We start from the raw sequence: 20,738 nt of genomic DNA, 5'->3' as shown, positions 1-20,738 counted from the left end.
ATTAATTATATTTTTGAAGCCACATTTAATTAAGAATTTAAATGTAAGACATACTTATTTTATGTTATATCTTGATCTTTTCCACATTGCATATTTTAATTTTATGAAAAAATAAAAATATATTATATATAGCTGTGTTGTGTTCTAATTTTTAAATTTTTGGTATTGTCATATCCGTATGACAGTAGATTTTATGAGAAACTGAACATCAGATAATGTGTGCATGACCCCAGCTATTACAAAAACATTATTAGATTTTATTTAAAAATCCTACAATCTAAGTGAACAATTTCATCAAATTTTGTATATTTTTTTTCACAGTACAAGGATTGTTATTGCTAACTCCATTGAGTTCGCCTCCATACAACATATGAAAACCTCTATTTTTTTTTTGTATATATTATTCAAAATAAAATTAAAAAAAGAACACCTTAGAATTAGATAGAAACAAATCCCTAACATTTTTTACACTTGTTCAACAAAAGACGTTGATTTTGGCCCTTCCGATAATCCTTGGATTTACCTACACTGTTTTAATTAACTTATTATATTTTCAAATCTTTCTTTTTTCGGTATCTTTGTGCTAACGATCTCTCGCCCGTATTGAATCTTAAACAAAATGAGGGCCGCAATTGCAAATACCAAGACTTCCATCCCTCAACCACATTAATTCAAGCATTATGCGTCTGCCGATGTTGAGGATTATACGCTGAATAGTTAGATGATTGCAACATACATCATCATCGTTCCTTAAAAATAAAGAAGATATTGCAACGGTTGATACACCCAGTACAGAAAATATCGGGTACGACCACAAAATCATCCGCATAGGAACAGAGTACAACCTCACTGCCAAGATTATTACATGTAAGAAATCCCAGGTTGCTCCAACAAAGCCATCAATTGTCATGGACATTTTAACACCATTCACCGAGAGCAACAATATTAATTAATACAGCATTTTGGCGTAAACAATAAAGTTGACTCTCAAGAAACATGCAGTCACGACCAAGGATACATCTATGCAAGAGACGAGCATGATTCATACACTTGTAATTAATCTAAAAGGGCACAACCTAGAATCTAAATAGATTGACCTATCATTTTTCCTGTGTGCCCCAACACAATCCTGATTTGGACATATGCTCCGTATGAAAGAAAAAAACCAGGACGATTCTTGTTTTACTTATTATCCGACAAACTTTACAAATATATATGATTCCACCTTTGAAAACCTTGGTTGGGAACAGATGGTCAGTTGCTCAAGCCCCAACATGAGGAGGAGTGACGGTTGAGCATCATTTTCAGGCACGATCTTCATGTACATGATTTGGGACTTCGTTTTGGCTGTCTAGAGGCATGTATTGTGCCATTATAGCCCGTATCTCTGAGTCCATGTACGACTGAAATATGCAACCGGTGATAGTCATTAGTAAAGGAAAAACAAGGGATTTCTAGCAAAACCTTTAATTTTGGAGACTGAAATTGATTTCCAACATTCTGTATGTAGAAAACATACCCTCAACCGATATTTGTACACAAGATACGCTCCGCCAGCAGCCATAGCTAATCCAATCAAAATAATCCAAACTGCAGTCCACGCAGACTTGACCTCGGCTGTTGTTTTACCTGTACAAGAAACAGAACAGATATAAATCAAAGATTAGGGGAGCACCTTATAAAGACACAAAGTAACAAAAATGTGCAAGTGAACCGACTTATGCAGGTGTCGTGCTCCCTGATATACAACAAGTCCCCGCTACAAGCGCACTCATAACTGCCCCATGTATTCTTGCAGCTGCATTCAGGGCATTGGCAGGCTTTCTTCTCCTTGCATTCATCGATATCTGTATGTTCAAAAATGAATCAGGGAAGCAGAGCAGTTCAACCAGAAAAGTGCAGATAGCTGCACAAGAATTTCTTGATTAGCTTCGGTTTTCACATTTTTCAACTGGAGGGCATATATTTTGTGTATCAGATACTTAGGATAAAAATCATAGGTAGGGCAGAAATAGTGACTATAGTAGGCATCAACTAGCAATACTTTTCTCTGACTCCCACGGTTACCGGGGATGCGTCATATGGTTCTAAGTGAGTGACAGAATTGACAAATCTAAGAACAGGAACTTAATTAAAGCATATATGTTGACACGGGTTGAGTGGTGAAGACACATTAAATGGTATAGGCATTAATATCCATTTAAAATGCAGATCATCCTTGTATGAGTCCAGGATGTAAAAGTGTGATACACAAATGAAGAAAGTTGTTTTACCTACACAACTCTTGACACCATCACCTCTAAAGCCTGGGGGGCATGTACACTTTCCCTCTTCATTATCCTGTTGAGAAAATATAAAAAAAAATATATCCATTTAATCCAATTTTTAACTTCGGGATTTGGAACATATTCAGGCATTTGCAAGATTAACCAACCACGCAAGCAGAGAAAGTGATTCCATTTCTGTTTTCGTGCCAACAGCCTCCATGACTGATTTTGCATCGCCCAGGTCCACTTGCTGCATATGGAATGATTTATTCAAGATTAGAATCACAGTAGTTTGTAGAAGAAATAAACTATCTTAACTCTACAAGATAAAACATGACGAGACATGATTCACTAAAAATATGCATGCTAAAAAGCAATGTGCACCAGAATTAATGGTTCTGTTCAAGAATCATAAGTGCACATCTTAACAATCAGGAATTATAGTTCAATTGATTGGAAACTGATTGTCTATATTTATATGGCATGACACTGCAGTTACTTGAAGATGTGAGCATTAAATATAACAATCAATCTGTTTAATAATTGTCTATAAACAAAAAGTTCACTTCAACTATACATAATAGCAGATGGTGAATCTTTGCATGACAATAGTACATTGCACAAGTGCTAGTGCTATCATGTTTTTTAAAGCATTCTGTTAAACCGGGAAGTCAAGCCAACAATATTTGGTTTATAAATTCCTACGACGAAGATTAACTAAAGGACATTTTTGTACATAGTAAATATATTAAATGTTTGCAAAGCTATTCAAATTCAAGCATAGATGTTTATGCGATTTGAAGCTATTCCGATTCAAGCATAATGAGTTTATGCGAGCAGATAAAGGACTTCCAACATGCAGCTGCTTCCAATAGCCATTTTCCAGATGATTGATGGAAACTATTTGCTATAAGCACAACAAATCAACATACCAACACAAGAGCTATAGCCATCTCCCTTAAACTGCACACCGTTGACTACAGGGCATTCACACACTCTTCCTCTAAATGTGTCCTGAATGTGCACATACATATGTTAGAAATTGAAAATGCAAAAGACAAAATCAGCAAACTATCAAAACAAGCACCTTGCAAGCTGTAATATTAGCGGTTGTGTCTTGCCAACAGCCACCATTGTTCTCCAAGCACTCATTGGTTTCTACATCTGCAGTTAAAAAGCACAATTCCAAGTTGATCATGTATGTACATACTCTCATATCAATATCTGCATTTACTCTAAAGGCAACGTACCACCAGTTAAGCAAACAGATGGCTCGGTGGTTTCCTCAAAACCAGCACATAATGCCTTCAAAACAGCACCTTTTTCCAATTTCCCTGTAAAGCATGGGCATTAGCAAGAATGATATTAAGACTACCCCATGGGAATTACCTTTTTCAACGAACAGACCTCGATATTGTCGGTTATTCACGACTAGGGTAGGAAGTATCGTCACATCACCACGTGATCCTTTTCCAATCTGCAGAACTCTTACTTGTCAGACATTTTACATGATCCATCATGTAAACATAATTACATTACATAAATGCAACAGCAATTCTGTTGATTCACGTTTTACATTGAAAGTTCATCATAATACTCACTTGAGCATCCTGCTCTTCCTTCAGAACAGGATTGTCCGAATCAGCATCAGGGTCACCCATGCATTTTTCAATTTTTTTCAGATCAAGCCCTAATAAGCAGGCAACAATGGTATATGATTATTCCAAAATAAAGACATGTGTGTTAACAATGAGAGGCATGAAAAGTTACCTAAAGATCTGATGACACCTTCAGCACATTCCTTGTTGTATTTCTTCTCCTTCATGGGGCATCTGATTTGGAAATCAGTGACATAGTCCCACCAGATCCATGGTTTTTTGGTCTCATTGGCCACTCTGAACACACATAGTTGTCTCAAGTTCTCAAGAACCACATCCTTTCCTTCATAACCAGTGCTGAAATCTTGTTCAGGGTCTGGAGCACAATATCTTCCATGGTTGATGCATTGAGATTTGCATTGTTTGCTTATGGTGAATGCCTGAGGGCAATACCAAGTAATATAATGAGGGGTAAATTGAGTATAACCACCCTTTTCAAGAACCTGGGCTGCACCCTTAAAATCCTTCACAAACTCCATCAGCATGTCACACTTAACCCCACACTCATCATTGCTGTTACTCCACAGTTCATATTCAACTCGATCATCTGGGTGAGGAACAGCTTCTCTCCAGTCAAGATTCACATTCACCATATCCCCTCCACTGATTGCTTGCTTTAATTTTTCACCGAAATTTTTATCAACCAATGCAGATGGTATTGTTATGTTCACAATATATTTGGCAGACGCTGCATCCTCTTCAGGTGAGTCCATTGTGATTAATGGTTCATCAAGGTCGTCAGCCACTAGAACTGCAGCAGCACCGGCATTTTGGGCATTCCACACCTTTAAAGCAAAAAAGCAATCTGCAGTGCAGGAGAAAGTCAATGGAGATACGTACAATTTGATCCAGTAAAATATATTAGCACCCAAATACCCATCTTAGTACATATTCGAGGTTGTGCTTTTGCTCTCACACACACACAAAAGGAGGCATACATATAAGCACACAACCCCAACTTCACAAAACTGAAATCCAAAGCAGAAGTGCTTATAAAAGAGTTTCACAATTGAAACCTCTATGCGATAGAAATTATAGAAAAAACAGAAATCATGAAAAAACTTAATGAAGAGGCGTGGTAAAACATGACTCCTATAATTGGCAAAACTGCTATTTCCAGAAAGAACCAAAAAATTGAATTCAATCAAGACGGATAAATTAGTTAATTCAGAATGCAACCAAAAGGGTACCTTAAACAGCTTAGACATGAATCATATTACTCAAAAGACACCTCTAACTATGAAGGCCATATTTCCAAGCATCTAATGCAAGGAAAACGAGAACCCAAACTTAAAAGGGAAATTTACAAACTAAAACATCAAGAAATCTAAAGAAATCTCTCCAACTCTGTAAATTAAACGAGCAAAAAGTTTTCAAAAATTCAATTAAATTAAAAACACAAATGCTGCTCCAGAAAATAAAATTTTTGGCAAACAGTACGACCCCAAGAAGAGAACTGTTTGATTCACATGGATAAGGAAATTATCTGAATTAATCAAAAGGGTACAAATAGAAATCTATAAAGTCACCTCAGACAATCAATTTGACTTAAATTGAAGGAACAAACTTCAAATTCAATCCAACTAGCAAATTAACTGTCGGCGATGAAAAGGTCCTTGCCAGTATCTAACAAATTAACCTCAGACAAAAAGAAGAAGAAGAAGAAACATACTCGACCTATACCTCAAAGAAACATCAAATTGAAGCTGAACTAAGAAATTAACAAAGATAACGAAAAGGGCATCTCGATAAATGTTTAAAGAAACAAAGCCTGAAATAAAAAAAAAAAAGAGAAAAAAGATAAGAAACTCCCAAGAAAAAATCATGTACCTCCACGATCAACAAGCACAAAGTTCGGCATAGCCCCAGCTTTAGCCTTGAAAGAAATCCCAAAATCATCAAAATTTTTGCACCCTTTCCTATTATCCTTGGGATACACCACGATTCCAGCCATACTTCCCCCATACTGTGGAATCCCAAAGTTGCCAATGGCGCTGTCGTGAGTCCCCTTAATGCTCTCTGGTGACGTCACCCTCAAGCTGTTCTTCTCCACCACGAACCGACCCACAACCGCTTGTGTGAAAATCAGCACCCAAAACCCCAACAAATTCGCAAATTTTAACCTTATAGAGCACCCCATTTCCTTCTACTTCCAGAAGCAGCAAGTAAAAATCCGAGATTTGCTAGCTTCTAGAAATTTAAAGGGGGTTTCTCCTTTGTTTTCCTGGTACTCTGGCAAATATCAACTCAAACGCGCAGTAAGTGTGCGAGTCCGTGAATTTTTGGGTGGATCGAGGCTTGAAAAGGATGGAAAATCTTGATGAGTTGGTGAAGAGAGAAGGGAGTTAAATTTACAATAACGGGAATGCTCTTCTTTTTCTCTCTGTCTTGAGAACAGTGGGAAATAGAAATGAAAGTCGTCAACGTGTGAATTAAGGAATAGACAAAAGGATAATATTATATAGGGATTATTTTAATTTTATCCCGCATTTTAATATTTTATATAATTTATTGACAAAAAAATATCGAATAATAACTTTTTGCTTATTAAGGTGTAAATTTAAAATATTATAATTATAATAAAATATTATTTACAAATTATTACCATACGATAAAAATTAGAAATTAAAAAATAGTTATATTATCAATTATTTATACGAAATACTGAATCAAGAGGTAAATTAAAAGTTTGTGTGCTTCTTTTGTTGATATCAATTATTTTTATTCAAAATCTAGTCAAGATGGAACAATTCTAAATTGTAAATAGCCGAACGAGGTGTAAGTATAATTTTTAAAATTTATGTAAAAAAAACATAATTTCATATTTGAAAGGGGTCAAGAATTAATCCTAAAAATTAATAATTCTCTTAAACGTGATACATGGTAGGTTATTGTCGGTTTAGAGGTCAAAGAAAACAATTATCAATTGCACGTGTTTTTTTTTTTTTTTTAGTCCTTTTCAGTAAACAATCAAATATAGCATTGGATTACCAATAATCTAATATTTGTTAATAAATAAATAAATTAATAATTAATAATTGATAATATCGATTATTCAATTTTTATTGCAATATTACCATAATCATAAAAGTTAAACCCAATATTTATTTTATTTTTTAAAAGGGAAAATTAGAAACCAAATAAACTATGAATGCCTATAAATTAAGGTAAATTATATTAATTGACGCTTTTTAGTTAGATTTAGTTATACAAATATTTCTTGTTCTTTGCAAAATTACAACTTATGAGTACATTAATTGATGTTGTAGTTGTAATTATGAATACACACTCTATTTAATAATGAAATTTTACATAAAGAACTCATGAGGTATATTACTCTAGTCCCCTCAAGTGATGTACTTATATAATTTTACAACTCCTTTGATTCCTTTCGGCCCAGATTATGATAAATTGTAGATGCGAGAGTTGCCAGCTATGTTGTATTGATCATATTCATATGCTTCCTCCTCCATTTCTTGCTAATCCAAAGCATCCGACGGCCCCGTTCAAGGAACAACTAAGTGAACTTAATCATTATAAAGCACACAGTCCGTGTTTTCTAGTTGTAACCACGGTTGGTTTGTTCATCATCGTCCGCCAGTTTCTCTAAAATCATCAACCACAGAATAAATAAGTTCCTAAATATGTTGAATGGGCCATGTACCATATAACCTTCTCCCTCAACGATCTACAATTTAAGTACTGCAGAAGTCGTCGTGAATTGTCTTGACGTCAAATTCCACTATGGTTTGTCTTCCTCATCATGAACTTGGGTCTAATTTTCTATAATCTCATTCTCACCTCATTAAAATATAAATAAACAAAGCGATATTACACTGCCCTTCCACGAGATTTGTTGTAATGCAAGCAAAGCTCTATAGAGATACTTATACAAAGATGTTTATGTCTTCAAGTTAGTTTTGGTGTTTTTTCTTTCTAAAAATACTTAAATAATAATGTAATAAATATCATGACAAAAGATGAAAATAAATAAAATGATATTGATGTTATAATAAAGGTAAAAGTAATAGGTTTATATGTATGGAAATTGGGAAGGAAGCATGGAGTTTTTGAGGGGTGAGTAGTAGAGCAAAATGAGGCATAGAAATCATATTAAGACAATGCCATAAAGTAAAAATTTGGTTTATGAAAACAGGAAAATAATGATCGCTAGAGGAAGGGCTTGAACCTTCGACCTTGTGGTTAACAGCCACACGCTCTAACCAACTGAGCTACTCCAGCTTCTTGCTGTCTGTCTATTGGACAAAATTTATGAACATTGTAGAGAACAACCCGTCCTTCCAATATGGTCAGATTTCTTCAATCACTCTTAATTTTATCAAATAACAAGCAGCAAAGACACCAGTGCAAACTAACTTCTACACACTTTTTTTCAGCACTAATTTGCTGGTATAGAATATTTTGCAGTAGTTGTTCCACTAGAAGCAGAACAATCTATCTATATAGTGAAACGAGTGAATCAGTTTGAGAATTAGTCCTCCAAATACTCCAACTGTATTTTCAGTAACAATATGGTATATAACATTGAAAACTTAAAGATGAATAAGAAATCTTGGCAATTGATAAACACAGTATTCAAGTTAATGTCCACAACTGGTTCTAGTTATGAAGTACAACATGCAGAGCATGGTAGAAACATTAGTCTTACAAAGAGCCCATAAATGTGAATAGGCAAAGAATTCATAACATGCTACTGAAGGTAGAGTTACTACATTCATGTCGTAATTGCAGCGCTTTGTCTCCAACATCAATCATCATATGGCCGAAGTTCTTCCCCTGATTGTCCACACACACATAAAATAGCAGAAAACTGTGTCAGTATAATAATAGAGAAAGTCTTGGAGATTCTTGATCAACTATGAGATTACTAGCTTGTTTCTGTGATGAACTTACGACTTCATTCAGAGTGTTAATTAATACAAAAAAACATCACATGAAGTTTTTCTTGGATCATTTAAAAAGGGGTATTTGAAACTGCTACCATTAACTGTCTCGTTTTTCTCTTCTTGTTTTAAATTAAACCGGACATTTTTATCTTGGCAACAAGACCTTGAGAAATTATTTTAGGAGAAAAAGAATGATGATAATAACCTTTTAGCATGCGCTGCTTGTTCAAGAGTTGAGTCTTTGCTTTGCGGTAAGCAGATCTCTGTGGCCTGTGAGCCCGCTGCATTGCGTGGAGAAAAGAAACACAAACAAGTGAAAACCAAAACTACAGCTGCAATCATGGTCGAGTCTGTACTTGATGAGAAGAAGAGGAAGAAAAAACTACGCAACAATAAGTTTGAAAAACTTACCCCAAAGTCATCTTCGCCATCTCTTTGTCTGGTTTCAGGCACAAAAAGATGGACAACCGCCTAAAATTCAAATAAAACAGACAAACGCGATCATTCCATAGATGATTTGTGGCAACTACAGAGAGCACTAGAACCAATCAATACTCAACAGTCACAACTCAGATCAGCAAAACACTTTGCAACGATTCTCATAAATTATAATTGAATACAAACTAAACCTCTTCTCTCTCAGAACTATAGAGTTCCACCCCTGATTCTTGTTTTCTTGGTGTGAAGTTGAAAACATCATGCAGAAATTCATTTTCCTGTTTAAATAGGGGCGTCATAAGGTATAACTCACAAGGTGATTATCACAAAAGGAAGTGTTACAAAAATAGTAAGAAAGACGATCCCAACCTACCACCATGTGAGGTACAAATCCACGTCCTAGGAAACGCTTGATAAAGTTAACCTATAAAAAGATAAAAGATTTAAGTAACCAAGTATGGGAGAATGAAAACTGTCCGTCATGTAAATAATAAGTACCTGCAGTAATTGGGACAATGAATGTAACTGCAACCTATGTTTGCCAATCTTCAAAGAAGCTTCATGAAAACGACCATCCTAAAAGTGTGAAGATGTAAAAATAGATCTCATAGAAAGATTTTTATTTGGTAACTCTGTACAAGGTAGAGTAATACCTCTAAAGCTTCCAAAAAATTCTGGGAAAAGTTGCTCCATCCATTCACAGTTTTTGTAGCTGCACTCTGAAGTGAATTTTGTCTCAAAACTCTCTTGGCATGATTGCTCACAATTTCTTGTAATTCTTGTATAGAGTAATCCTGGTCCTTAATGTTTTTTCCCTTTTCGTTCAAACTAATTTCATCAGTCGTGAGATTACCAGCAAATTTCTCGAGAAATCCCATTTCACATATTAAAGCAATAGCCTGACCAGCCACCATGCAAACAGATTGATCATCCACTTCTAGTAGATTCAGAAAGTAGGGAATTGCTCTGTTCAAGGACAGGGAAGAAAGTTTTATGCTGGATAACAGTTTCGTGTGCAAAAGATAGAACCATGAATAAGTAGCAATTATCTACATATGGATGCCCCTCAGTTACTTCAAAGATATATAAGTTTGTCACCACATGCATCATACTCATGACATCTACTTTACCCCCGCCAGTAATTGTGATTAAGGTTCCAGCCATTGACAGTTGTGAGAAGAAGTGACCACGTAGAGATAGCAGCAGACAGAACAGAAGCTGGCTGTTTACTGACTACAACCTGAGATCAAAACCCAGAAAAACATCATAGATGAAAAAAATAACAAAATCAGTAAATATATGTTAATATATTCACTATGTACAAATACTATACTGTGCTAGACAAGTATGCAGAAACTCGGTAAAGTTAGCTGCAAAATCTGATTGTTCACCATGTTTGGCTTCAGCCTATTGATATAATAAATAACACTGATCATACGACTTAACAGCCTAAAATTTGGGGTTTGGCATGGAACACGCTTACATTATCACCTGGTTTCAAATTAATAAAGTGCCATATTATCTGCATCGCAGCTTCTGTCTCCTCGAAATCATTTGCACCAACGAAAGTGGCAATAGCTAAACAGTCGATCACCTAAAACAAATAACATAAACACCCCCGCAACCCCCACCCCCACAAAAACGAAAAAACAAAAAAACAAGAAAAGGAAAGTAATTAACAGAAAGAAAAATAAGAGGGTAAAATATAGAACACTATAGGCAAGGCAAAAAATTGACTGGTAGGTAACTCTTGTATCTACACATCCATTACCAAGTATCATACATACAGATAACAATAATGATTCAGTCCTAGATCTCAGAGCTTGTGATATAAGTGGAAGTGACTCCTTGTAAAGTTCATGAGCATTATCCCCACAACCTACAGTGATTGACAAGAGACCTGCATAGACACATGAATGAAGAAGTCATTCTAAGCACAATGCAACTGTTATAAATGAAAATATATATAAAAGAAGTGCTACGTAGGAATAGAAAATAACCAAGGGCACGAGAAGCTAAAACAATCTCCTTGGAAGATCCCTTCTTGAAAGAATTTAGACATCGGTATAGTAAAGTCGCAAAACTGCAAAGTAGATTATTAGAAAGAAAGTCATCTTAAAGTGCAAAAACGCACGTTACTCCAAATTTTATTTGTAAGAGTAAAATCATTCCACAATCTAGTTGATGCTCTAACTTTTTCCCAGCAAACTGGTGGAGATAGTTCAAATTGAGGCCATCAACAATCGAAGATAATGCTCCCTCTCTTACAGAACCCCTAAGGAGAAAAGATACTCAATTAACCATCAAGGGAACTGGGAAAATTTAAATAGAATGAGAAGTCAAATATATCATTCTCGACCAAGAAGCACCTTTTGGCGAATAAATCATCCAAAAACTTATCCATGGCCTCTATTGCACCAGTTGGAGTAATACAATAGAGATTATTTCTGAAATTACATGCTAGTATTCAGCTGCAGTTAGGACCTACAAACAGCAAAATCCATCAACATGCTGTAATTTACACCATGAATATCAAAACGCATGAACAAGTACAGTTCTTCAAACTAGTACGAACTACACTACAAACAGGTTATTTCTCACTGTATTAACACCTCGCCATAAACATGTATTCTTACAACAATCATGTAAACCCTACTTTTGTCAGAAGAGAACAAGTATAAGAATCAAAAGGTTAGATTTTCAAGTTGTTGATTTTCTTGAAATTTGGAATGTGGCGACAACACGTACAGAAGTGGGAACAACTTGAACCCACTTCCATATTCATCCCAATTCAAGACATAACCGACCAATTTCAAGAAACTTTCCCATCAAAATCAAACAGACACACAGTGAGATGCTAAAATAGCAAGCAAGAACACAAACTGAAAGAATTTAAAGAACAGAAAGCTGAAAATTTTCCAGTACTTGAACCTTGGCATTTTGCCCTAGCATTATGATTACAATGGAATTTCAACCCTACTCCTGACAACCTTGAATGCTTACAACTTGAAAACTCATCTGTTTAAATTGATAAATCAGTTGCAGCAAAGTGTTGGAGATGGACAAAACACACAACAGCTACACCATTTCAATGTGAAATATGAACCCGAGACATAGTCGGATCCAAGTCAGTACCCACCACGTTAGGCCCCCAACCTTTGGGCTATGACCCGTCACTAATAATTAGGGAGGCCTAAAGGATGGGTCGTTAGAAGCCTAGCTAACAAATTTAATTAATTACTTTTAATAAATGAATTGATCCAATTTAGTATCCAATTTTAATATGACAACTGGATGAAAATAAAATTGTTCAAAGTTAGCAGCTGAAACTGGGTTTTGAAACTGACATATATATCAATCGGTGCAGTCCAGCTAATGAAAATGACTACGTCACTGCACCCACTTGGTATTCCAAGTCAACGCTGGATTGGATTGTGCAAGGATATGTCGCTTGGTGTAATTATTTTAAGGCTTAATTATTGTTTATTCTCTTAAAATTTAATATAATTATATATAAATTTTTTATAATTTGAAAATTTATATTTAATATTCTTAAAATTTGATTCGTCTAATATCAGTAAATTTAATAAATTTTAATTAAAGAATAAACTTATTTATTATTCGAAAGCAGACTTAAAAAATATTAAATATAATTTTTTAAATCACAAAAAAATTAAATATAATTATTATAAATTTAAAAAAAAGAGTATAATTGTACCTTATTTTAAATTGATTAAGGTTAAAAAACGGCACGTGCTTTAAAGAGGGTTTGTTTGGCCGCCGGAGTTTGTTGGAATTGGGATTTAAGCATTCAAAAAACTAAAGCAATAAAATCACGACCCGGACACGCTACTCTCTGTGGATGAGCATGGGCGAATTCAGTCAACGTATTTGACTTTTGTGCTTGTCGTTTCGTTATCCTCCCCATTATTTGAATTTACTTAAATAGCCCCACTTCTTTGCAAAATGACTTCCATATTTCTTTTTTTTCGTTGTTCTTTTTATCTTGTTGGAATAATGAGGTCAAGGTCAAGCCTTGTTCTAAACAAGTTCTGAAAATTATACCCTATATTTGGTTGTGTTTTTATTTTTAATTTTCAGTTTTTTAGTGAAAATATGTGTGAATTAATTTATAAGCATTTTTTTATGTTAGTGGGATTAAATCGACAGATTTTTTTTATTTGATGAAAATAATAATTTTATTTTTTATTAAATTAGTGGTAAAAAATTAAATATTTTTTTATTTTTAAATATAATTGATTGTTATATTTCTCATAGTGGTATCAAATTAAATATTTTTTTATTTTTAAATATAATTGATTGTTATATTTCTCATTAATTTAGAATTTTTAGTTATGTTGTAGGAAAAATTATTTTATTAGTTCATAATTAATGATTGATTTTATATATATATAATATATAAATTGAGAAGGAGAGTGGAACTTTTCAAATCAGAGTACATTGTCTATAAATAAATATCTAGTTGAAGGATATGAATGTCAATATATGAATTCACACTACCCTCGTAATCCCCTGACTTTTCAACTAAACTGATCAGGATACCAACTATAAATTCATTTATGCCCAGAGTTTAACTTCACATTCATCACAACACATTTTGTACGATAATCTCTACTTTAGCTTAACATCAAATCAGTCCGCAGATCAAACCGCCGCCGGAGCGTAACCAAGATCAGCCGCCGTCCGCCGCAAGATGGAAGGCTTAATCCCGTTGCTTCTCCACGCCATGAAGAAGCAAAGGCCTCAAAACGCTTACCGGTGCCTCTCCGAGAACTCCACCAACGGGCGGAGCTACCACCTCCTCCTCGCCGGAGACGCCGTGGAGGGTTCCTCCCACCGCCGTACTCGCTCGGAATTCCAGCCGTCGTCTACCGTTGATTTCTCGTCGGGTTCGGAGCATCTACCCCATGCGAAGAGCTTCGCCGCCAGAGGTCCCGCGGCCTCTCCTTCGAACGCTGATAAGGGGTTGAGGCATAGGGGTTTTACTTCTGCCTCACATTATCAAGTTTCTGAAAGGACTAATAACTACCGCAGATGAAGAAATGCAACAAGAAAGGCCTGAATTGGAGTCCAGAATGGGTTTGATCCTTTGAGTTAATTCTTTTATTTTTATGTTGTTTCAAACAATATAGAACTGATGTATTACGTTTATGGGTGTTGTAATTGTAGATTTTATGGAACAACCATGTAATGTTGCTTATGGTACAAGTGTATATTTGAGTTCGCTTTTCTTTTGCCTTCTTTGTTCTTGGAAGAACCCAATGTGTCAGTTGGCATCAACAATTATCCAACATTTTTGCTTTAATCCCGGGCATACCTGTACCGCAGTGGCGATCAAAATCAATGCCATCAAAACAATTATCAGCGTTGGTGGGAGTAACATACTTTTTGTGTTAGAAGCATGATGTTTTGTGCAATTGTAAAGCCGCCTACATCATAGACGGCAACAAAGCCAATTACAAAAAAAGACTAATTGTTTGATACACAAATGGAGCATATCATCCACAATGCAAAGCAGATCTGCAAAAAGCTACTTAGTTCTTCACCAAACTACTGCTCAGAAGTAAGCTTCTGGGAAGGAAAAGGGGAGAGGGTGCGTAGCAGCATAAGGGGAAATGTACCAAATTCAGAACATTTATGAAGCCAGGAGAGCTTCAATTTTTGAAATCTGATCTTCTTCATTCTTTGGGGAAGGACTCCTGTTGGCCTCAGTGTAAAGATCATGCTTCCATTTCTCAACACGGCCGCCAGTTGGCCGATAGCTTTGCCTGGGCATAAACCTATCTCTGCCTCTGTATCTACCGTTTGCACCAGACCTATCTCTGGATGAAAAATTGCCCCTCCAAGATTGAGCCCTGTTCAACTCCCTGTCCCCTGCAAATGGTCTCTCAGGTTTGTCAGAATGGCGGGAGGCATGCTCTCTCTCATCACGTCTTCCACTTTCTAAAGCATGATCTTGATTGTTGGTTGTCCCAGGAGCAGTTGATGCTTTGTTGGTTTTCTCAGGATCAGCAGGGATCTTTTGCTCTCTAAAGGAAGGCCTTTTCCGTACGGTAGGTTTTGGATTTGCTTCCATTTCAAAGTACCCATCATGGCGCCAGACATGATTGTCTTCCCTGCTATCTTTACCTTTCTCATCCTTCTGATGTGTGGCTCTTGGTACAGTTTTGTCTATTGCCGTGTCATTTTCCTGCTCCTTAGGATCTCTCCACCATCCACGTTCTTGAGAAGAATATGGATTTAAAAGATCAGTTCTTGATATAAGAGATACACAAAACACTTAAAGAACTTTCTATTATTGCTTCTCAGAATTGATTAATAGAGAGAGGCAGTACATATTTCTCAAATATTAAATATAGAAGAGAGAGGCTCAATAGCAGGAGTAAATAGCCGAACAAAATTCTAAAATTTAAACAAAATGAACTTGACAAATATCTCATTGTCTTTAGGTTTCAAAGAAATCATTGCACAGATGTTCTCATCTTTTTCTAAATCAAGATTGCAGAAGAACCTCCACACAACTGAAGAAAATCACAAAAGTAGACGCATCAAATAACCTCCCAAACTACACTCCTTCAACAATCACTCAGTAACACTTAATTAAATAAAAGCTTACCATTCTCTGTCCTGCGACTGAAGCTTCTCCCATCTCGCCCAGCACTACCTCGGTCATCGTGCTGTTATAAGACATGCACAGGCAGGCCTAACACTGTTATATAAATGGAGCTACTCGAAGTCACCAGGCTGAACAGAAAGCAAATGCCCAGATAAAAGGGTTTGCAGAATGGGTCACAACCAAACTATGCACAGACGAAGCTTGTGCACTTTTTCCCTTCTTTCAACTAAAACATTGAGAGATTCATCGCATGACATTACAGAACTTTTAGAAGGTTCAACTACTTTTGAACACGTCAACGGTAATTTAGCAATAAATCGAGTTCAAACAACCAATTCTAGGAGATGGAGCCAACATCTATCTGGCTTCAGTTGCTGTTTGAGTGGAAAATACCATATTTTAAGTGGCAAAAGGTTGAAATTAGATCTACCATAAATGTTAGACTACAGGCCACCATGCAATTTCGACCATAACAATTGAGAATGAAACTATTGAACACACTCCAACGAGGATGATCCATTTTTATACTACCCGCTCACCCATGTGCAGAACTTCCCGAATATCCAGACCATGGGAAGCGGAACTACTGTAGCTATAGTTCCACATAATCATACTATTCAAAACATAGCATATAAAGCAATTTGCAATGATCAATGATGGCAGAGGAAATGCTTCTCAAAAGACCTGGCATCCAAAAAGATTATACAGAGAGAAATATCAGCTCATGCATGCTTTAGTAGATGATAAAGGAAGCACAAACATCATGTGGTTCTACAATAACGTATATAATCAGCAACAGTACCTCAAAGTACGATCGGGACTGAGGTACTTTAGTTGGACCGGACGGTGTCCCTCATTTCTGTTTTCAGATTCCTTGCCCAAGGTTCCAGATTCAACCTTCGGATCGTGGTAAACTGGGGCCTCAAGAGGCAAGTGGTCCTGGAGCCGACGACGGTGCTTATGATCCCGGTCCAGTCGATCTTTATCCGGCTCCGCCTGCGCCGCGGACCTTTCAGTTTCTGGTTTACCATCCCTCCGAGATCTCTTGGGGCTTGCATCACACAACAGCAGAATGGATCATTCGAAATTGAACTATTCCCATTAGATTACACAAAAGAAAAACAATTCAACACAGCGCAAAAATGGACTCTCGATTTACCTGGGCTCACGGTCAAACCGCGAACGGCGGCGCTTAGACTCCGAGCTACGGTCTTCTCGCCGTGACATTAGTGTTAATTTGAGAGAAAAAGGAGAGTAAATTACTCACTCAGTCAGCTCGCGACACCACTTCGTCTCTACGCCTGCGGCGTTGGAGGGCTGCAGAAATCCCTAAAAGCCAATCCACTGAGGAGGATCAAAGTTTGTTCGTACTATACTTTCAGATTGTTTTTTATCGCGAAGCGTCTCTAAAACGGGTCTGGGCTGGGTATATTTTGATATGGGTCGGGTTTATGTTTGCTTAATGGATTAAGTGATTGGGCTCTTGGATGGGCTCTTTCAAGAACTATTGGCCCGAACCAATGGATATCGTTCGTCACGAGTGTTTGTGTGAATTTATAAACTGCTCAAAATATTTTATAAATTTTATTATTTTATTTTTAAAAAATATTTTAATATATTTATTAAATAAAATATTATTAATTTATTATATTTTGTAAATAATTTAGCTAAACATCCTCTTAATCACCTTAACTAATTGGATAATTGTAGTTAATCAAGCTAATTAATTCAAGTGATTAATTTCCTCCTTTTGTTTATTGTATTTTAATTTAGAGTATGAACCTTTATTATAAATTATTATCATACTATATTTCATACTGTATTTTATATATACACTATTTATATGTATAAAATTCGCATTATTTGTAATTTTGAAAAAAATTATATACATATCAAGCACAATTAAAAAAGTGCAATTTGAATTTTTAGATTAGTATTTCTGAATATAAGAAAACTCGACCATCCTAACATGACCCAAATTTTACACACATAATTTGTATGTACTAAATGAAATAAAAAAAATTCAATCCGAATACCCTTTGACGTATCAAGCACATATAAATAAATCAATTATAATTATCAATACCAAATATTTATATCAATAATTATCAATATCATATAATTATATTTAATCAACACCTACTATTATGGGTGTGATTTGAATCCATAAATCTAAATTAATAACGTCTCAATATCAATTAAATTAGGCCGCATCCACAGTTGATTTGGGTTTAAACCTGGAGCACCATTTGGTGATGAGATGATGAAGATCAGCGTCCATCCGAGTTCCAACGCCACCCCACACCAGCATGTGGGTGAAATCTCCAAGTGATGAACCTGTTACCTCGTACACTTCCCTGAACCCTATTCTCTTGTAAAACCTCACCAGCTGCAAACACACAACTATATCATCATCATCATCATAGTCTAAACAAATAGATGGTCTTGATGTTCCTATGTGGGACACCAAAATCTTAGTTCAAACAAATGATTGTCTTTTTACGATTTTATTACCATTGTTTTTCAGTCCACCATATTACATTCTATATAACTCTCAAAATTTTGTAATTTTAATTCCAAGTCTTAATTCCGTTAAATTTTTTTTTTTTGTGGAAAAAGCATCTCTATGGCATGAGCTTTTGAGGATAATTAAAGTTGTTTTCGTAGAATTCTAAATATTTTAGTGGGAGTACAATCACAGAAAGGCTAACTTACTGGGACGGAAAATGCCATTTTGTAATTTTGCAATCAAATATTTATAATTATGACAAATTTAATTTGTCATTAAATTGTGCTTACAGAAAAGCAGCGCAAAAGCTGAAGACGACAGCAAACAAGGTAAGCGGCAAGTACGCACCTTGGAATGGTAAAGATGAGTGTCATTGATGGCGAGCAGCTCAGCCTTCCGGCACCCACACTCAAACCCATGCCTGATCGCCACCGCTCCAACAAACAAACCAATCCCAAATATCGATTTCTCCATTCCCACCGTCTCCCTTCGCAGCTTCATTGAATCCAAATGCAGAATTTTCCCACCAAACCAAAACCTAATCACCCCCTCAGCCCTGCCCAGTTCCCTCCGGGTCCCCAAGCTTCGAGCCGTGACCCTGAAAAAGGGGCCGAACGTCTGGAGCTGAAGGTCCAGATTCTGCGCTCTGGAAGCGGCCAAGATGTCGGACATTGTGGGAGTGGGTGGTTCGTATGGATTTGTTTTGAGATGGGTTTTTGGTGTGATTGGATTGGGGGATGAAGGGAGTGTATAGTTGTTGATAGGGATTTTGATGGGAGTTCTTGGAGGAGGGAAGGAAGGGAGTGGATTCTTGAGAGTTGTTGGTAGCTCCATGGATTTGGATTATTGCTGAGAGGTTTGTGAAATGTTGCTGGATTTTTGAACTGCAGCAGCAAATGTGGCTGAATATCGACCAAACATGGGCATGAATTGTAACTAAGAATAACAATTTATGGAACAACAGCTAGCGTTTGTAGTCCAACGGTTAGGATAATTGCCTTCCAAGCAATAGACCCGGGTTCGACTCCCGGCAAACGCATCGTCTTTTGAAATTTTTGTGTTTTTCATTCTTCTTTGCCTGTAATAAAATTTGAAACTTATATAATGAAGGTTCTGTTGCTTCCTCCTCTTCTTCTTTTCATTTTTGCTTTTTGATGTGGTTGAGAGTTTTACGAAAGGATGAAATGAAAATTTTACCCGCGACATAATAGCTCATTAGGTGAAAACATAATTTTTGTGGGATTTTTTAGTAAGTGTAGTCACAATCAACGAATAGTGGTCCTTCTAAAAAATTATATTTTTGCTATTTATAGTGGTGTTGGAATTTATGTAGTATGGTAGAGTGTATGTATTTATTGCAGGGGTTATATATAAAAAAATTACTTTTTTTCTCTTGAAATTAAATGTGTATTAACAATATATACATCATATACCCCCTCACTATCGGATGAAATATCTAATGGTGGTGTAGTATTTAGGTCTTCACTTAGTTTGAACAATTATTTGTCTCAATATTGAACTAGTTAATAAGCCCAATATTTATAACCCAAGCCCAATGTTATTAATGAAGGTGGCCCAAATTATTGGGTCAGGAAAGGGTGGTGGTGAACCGCGACAGTTGGGGTGCTCAAGTCCGCACTTGGCGGGTTCAGCTCGAGTCTAGCTTGAGGTTGGGTTGGAGGAGATGTCCAGCTCGAGCTGGCGGTGCTACTCGAGGTCAGCACACCCAACATTGATTTGGCGGTGATGGGCGTTAGCTGTGCGTCAACCTAGCTCGAGGTGGTGGTGCTGGTGCACCAGGCAGTGCAGCATGAGCCCAGCTCAAGGAAGTGCCTCGAGCTGCACTTGGTGGTGCTGCTCGAGCTGGCGATGCCCAGTGCCTGACTCACAATTCCTCGAGCTGACGGTGTCGAGCCCATACTCGAGGCACCCTCAGCTGGTGGTGCTGGGCTCGAGGCTCCCTCACACACACACACACATATATATATATATATATATATCAACATCCAATACAATCTCAAACCACAATACAATAATTTTTACAAATAAAAACTAAAAAGGAAAACTCATAGTAATCTAGCGGTGGATACCCAACAAATTCTGCCGACTATCTGGACATTGCAAATGAGCCCCTATCAAGTAAACGCTATTTTCCTTCCCGATTTCTGAAATTTCTTCATAATTTTTCACCCAATTTGCTGCAAATCAAGTCTGATGTGAGAGGGGCTAAGGTTTGTGTTCGAGATTTTGGGAAAATGCTTGATTTCTGTCTCTGGTCCCAACTCTTTCAGTCAACCATGGGTTAAATAACGGAGCACGTGT

At 36.4% G+C, this 20,738-nt stretch overlaps 4 protein-coding genes and 2 non-coding genes across 16 annotated transcripts; 1 reads left to right on the top strand and 5 right to left on the bottom strand.

Moving 5' to 3' along the window:
* LOC105172666 (vacuolar-sorting receptor 3) lies at positions 934-6,353 on the bottom strand. The gene is made up of 12 exons (XM_011094196.2): positions 5,756-6,353; positions 4,038-4,730; positions 3,869-3,957; positions 3,675-3,744; positions 3,518-3,601; positions 3,355-3,431; positions 3,200-3,281; positions 2,435-2,517; positions 2,274-2,340; positions 1,719-1,847; positions 1,520-1,629; positions 934-1,403 (listed from the first exon to the last, which is right to left on the bottom strand). The coding sequence occupies exons 1-12, from the start codon at positions 6,063-6,065 to the stop codon at positions 1,305-1,307; spliced, it is 1,893 nt and encodes a 630-aa protein (XP_011092498.1). The 5' UTR covers positions 6,066-6,353; the 3' UTR covers positions 934-1,304.
* On the bottom strand, positions 8,094-8,167 carry TRNAN-GUU. Its single transcript has one exon. It is a non-coding gene; the product is annotated as a tRNA-Asn (tRNA).
* LOC105172664 lies at positions 8,479-12,485 on the bottom strand. Of its 11 annotated transcripts, XM_020697070.1 has the most exons (15): positions 12,202-12,484; positions 11,640-11,754; positions 11,465-11,545; positions 11,271-11,353; positions 11,058-11,170; positions 10,754-10,864; positions 10,401-10,510; positions 10,124-10,236; positions 9,924-9,989; positions 9,769-9,827; positions 9,644-9,694; positions 9,462-9,548; positions 9,244-9,303; positions 9,038-9,113; positions 8,479-8,722 (listed from the first exon to the last, which is right to left on the bottom strand). In XM_020697070.1, the coding sequence occupies exons 2-15, from the start codon at positions 11,672-11,674 to the stop codon at positions 8,694-8,696; spliced, it is 1,074 nt and encodes a 357-aa protein (XP_020552729.1). In that variant the 5' UTR covers positions 11,675-11,754; positions 12,202-12,484; the 3' UTR covers positions 8,479-8,693. The 11 variants fall into 11 exon arrangements, 7 of the variants coding, with proteins under 7 accessions (XP_020552729.1, XP_020552727.1, XP_011092495.1 ...); XM_020697068.1 differs by having other exon boundaries at positions 9,038-9,110; positions 9,769-9,846; positions 9,924-10,236; positions 12,202-12,482; XM_011094193.2 differs by having other exon boundaries at positions 9,769-9,846; positions 9,924-10,236; positions 12,196-12,481.
* Positions 14,663-17,293, bottom strand: LOC105172663. The gene is given in 5 exon segments (XM_011094191.2): positions 14,663-15,513; positions 15,908-15,968; positions 16,710-16,753; positions 16,756-16,958; positions 17,067-17,293. Coding segments are annotated over 5 exon segments (963 nt in total). The 5' UTR covers positions 17,135-17,293; the 3' UTR covers positions 14,663-14,926.
* Positions 17,941-19,349, bottom strand: LOC105172662. The gene is made up of 2 exons (XM_011094190.2): positions 18,765-19,349; positions 17,941-18,296 (listed from the first exon to the last, which is right to left on the bottom strand). The coding sequence occupies exons 1-2, from the start codon at positions 19,248-19,250 to the stop codon at positions 18,111-18,113; spliced, it is 672 nt and encodes a 223-aa protein (XP_011092492.1). The 5' UTR covers positions 19,251-19,349; the 3' UTR covers positions 17,941-18,110.
* Positions 19,384-19,455, top strand: TRNAG-UCC. The gene has a single exon. It is a non-coding gene; the product is annotated as a tRNA-Gly (tRNA).

The sequence above is a fragment of the Sesamum indicum genome, linkage group LG10 (genome assembly GCF_000512975.1).
Source record: "Sesamum indicum cultivar Zhongzhi No. 13 linkage group LG10, S_indicum_v1.0, whole genome shotgun sequence".
NCBI lineage: Eukaryota > Viridiplantae > Streptophyta > Magnoliopsida > Lamiales > Pedaliaceae > Sesamum > Sesamum indicum.
This window is presented reverse-complemented; position numbering and strand designations above follow the sequence as displayed.

What these genes read in the sequence shown, in the direction of transcription:
- LOC105172662 (XM_011094190.2), bottom strand. Translation starts at nt 19,250, where the DNA reads ATGGAGCTACCAACAACTCTCAAGAATCCACTCCCTTCCTTCCCTCCT. An exon ending in CTCATCTTTACCATTCCAAG is followed by an intron (nt 18,297 to 18,764) that starts GTGCGTACTTGC and finishes GTGTGTTTGCAG; the next exon opens with CTGGTGAGGTTTTACAAGAG.
- LOC105172664 (XM_011094193.2), bottom strand. Translation starts at nt 11,674, where the DNA reads ATGGATAAGTTTTTGGATGATTTATTCGCCAAAAG. An exon ending in TTTAGCTTCTCGTGCCCTTG is followed by an intron (nt 11,171 to 11,270) that starts GTTATTTTCTAT and finishes GTGTCTATGCAG; the next exon opens with GTCTCTTGTCAATCACTGTA. An exon ending in CTGAATCATTATTGTTATCT is followed by an intron (nt 10,865 to 11,057) that starts GTATGTATGATA and finishes TATTTGTTTTAG; the next exon opens with GTGATCGACTGTTTAGCTAT.
- LOC105172666 (XM_011094196.2), bottom strand. Translation starts at nt 6,065, where the DNA reads ATGGGGTGCTCTATAAGGTTAAAATTTGCGAATTTGTTGGGGTTTTGG. An exon ending in AGGAAGAGCAGGATGCTCAA is followed by an intron (nt 3,745 to 3,868) that starts GTGAGTATTATG and finishes AGAGTTCTGCAG; the next exon opens with ATTGGAAAAGGATCACGTGG. An exon ending in CTAATATTACAGCTTGCAAG is followed by an intron (nt 3,282 to 3,354) that starts GTGCTTGTTTTG and finishes GTGCACATTCAG; the next exon opens with GACACATTTAGAGGAAGAGT.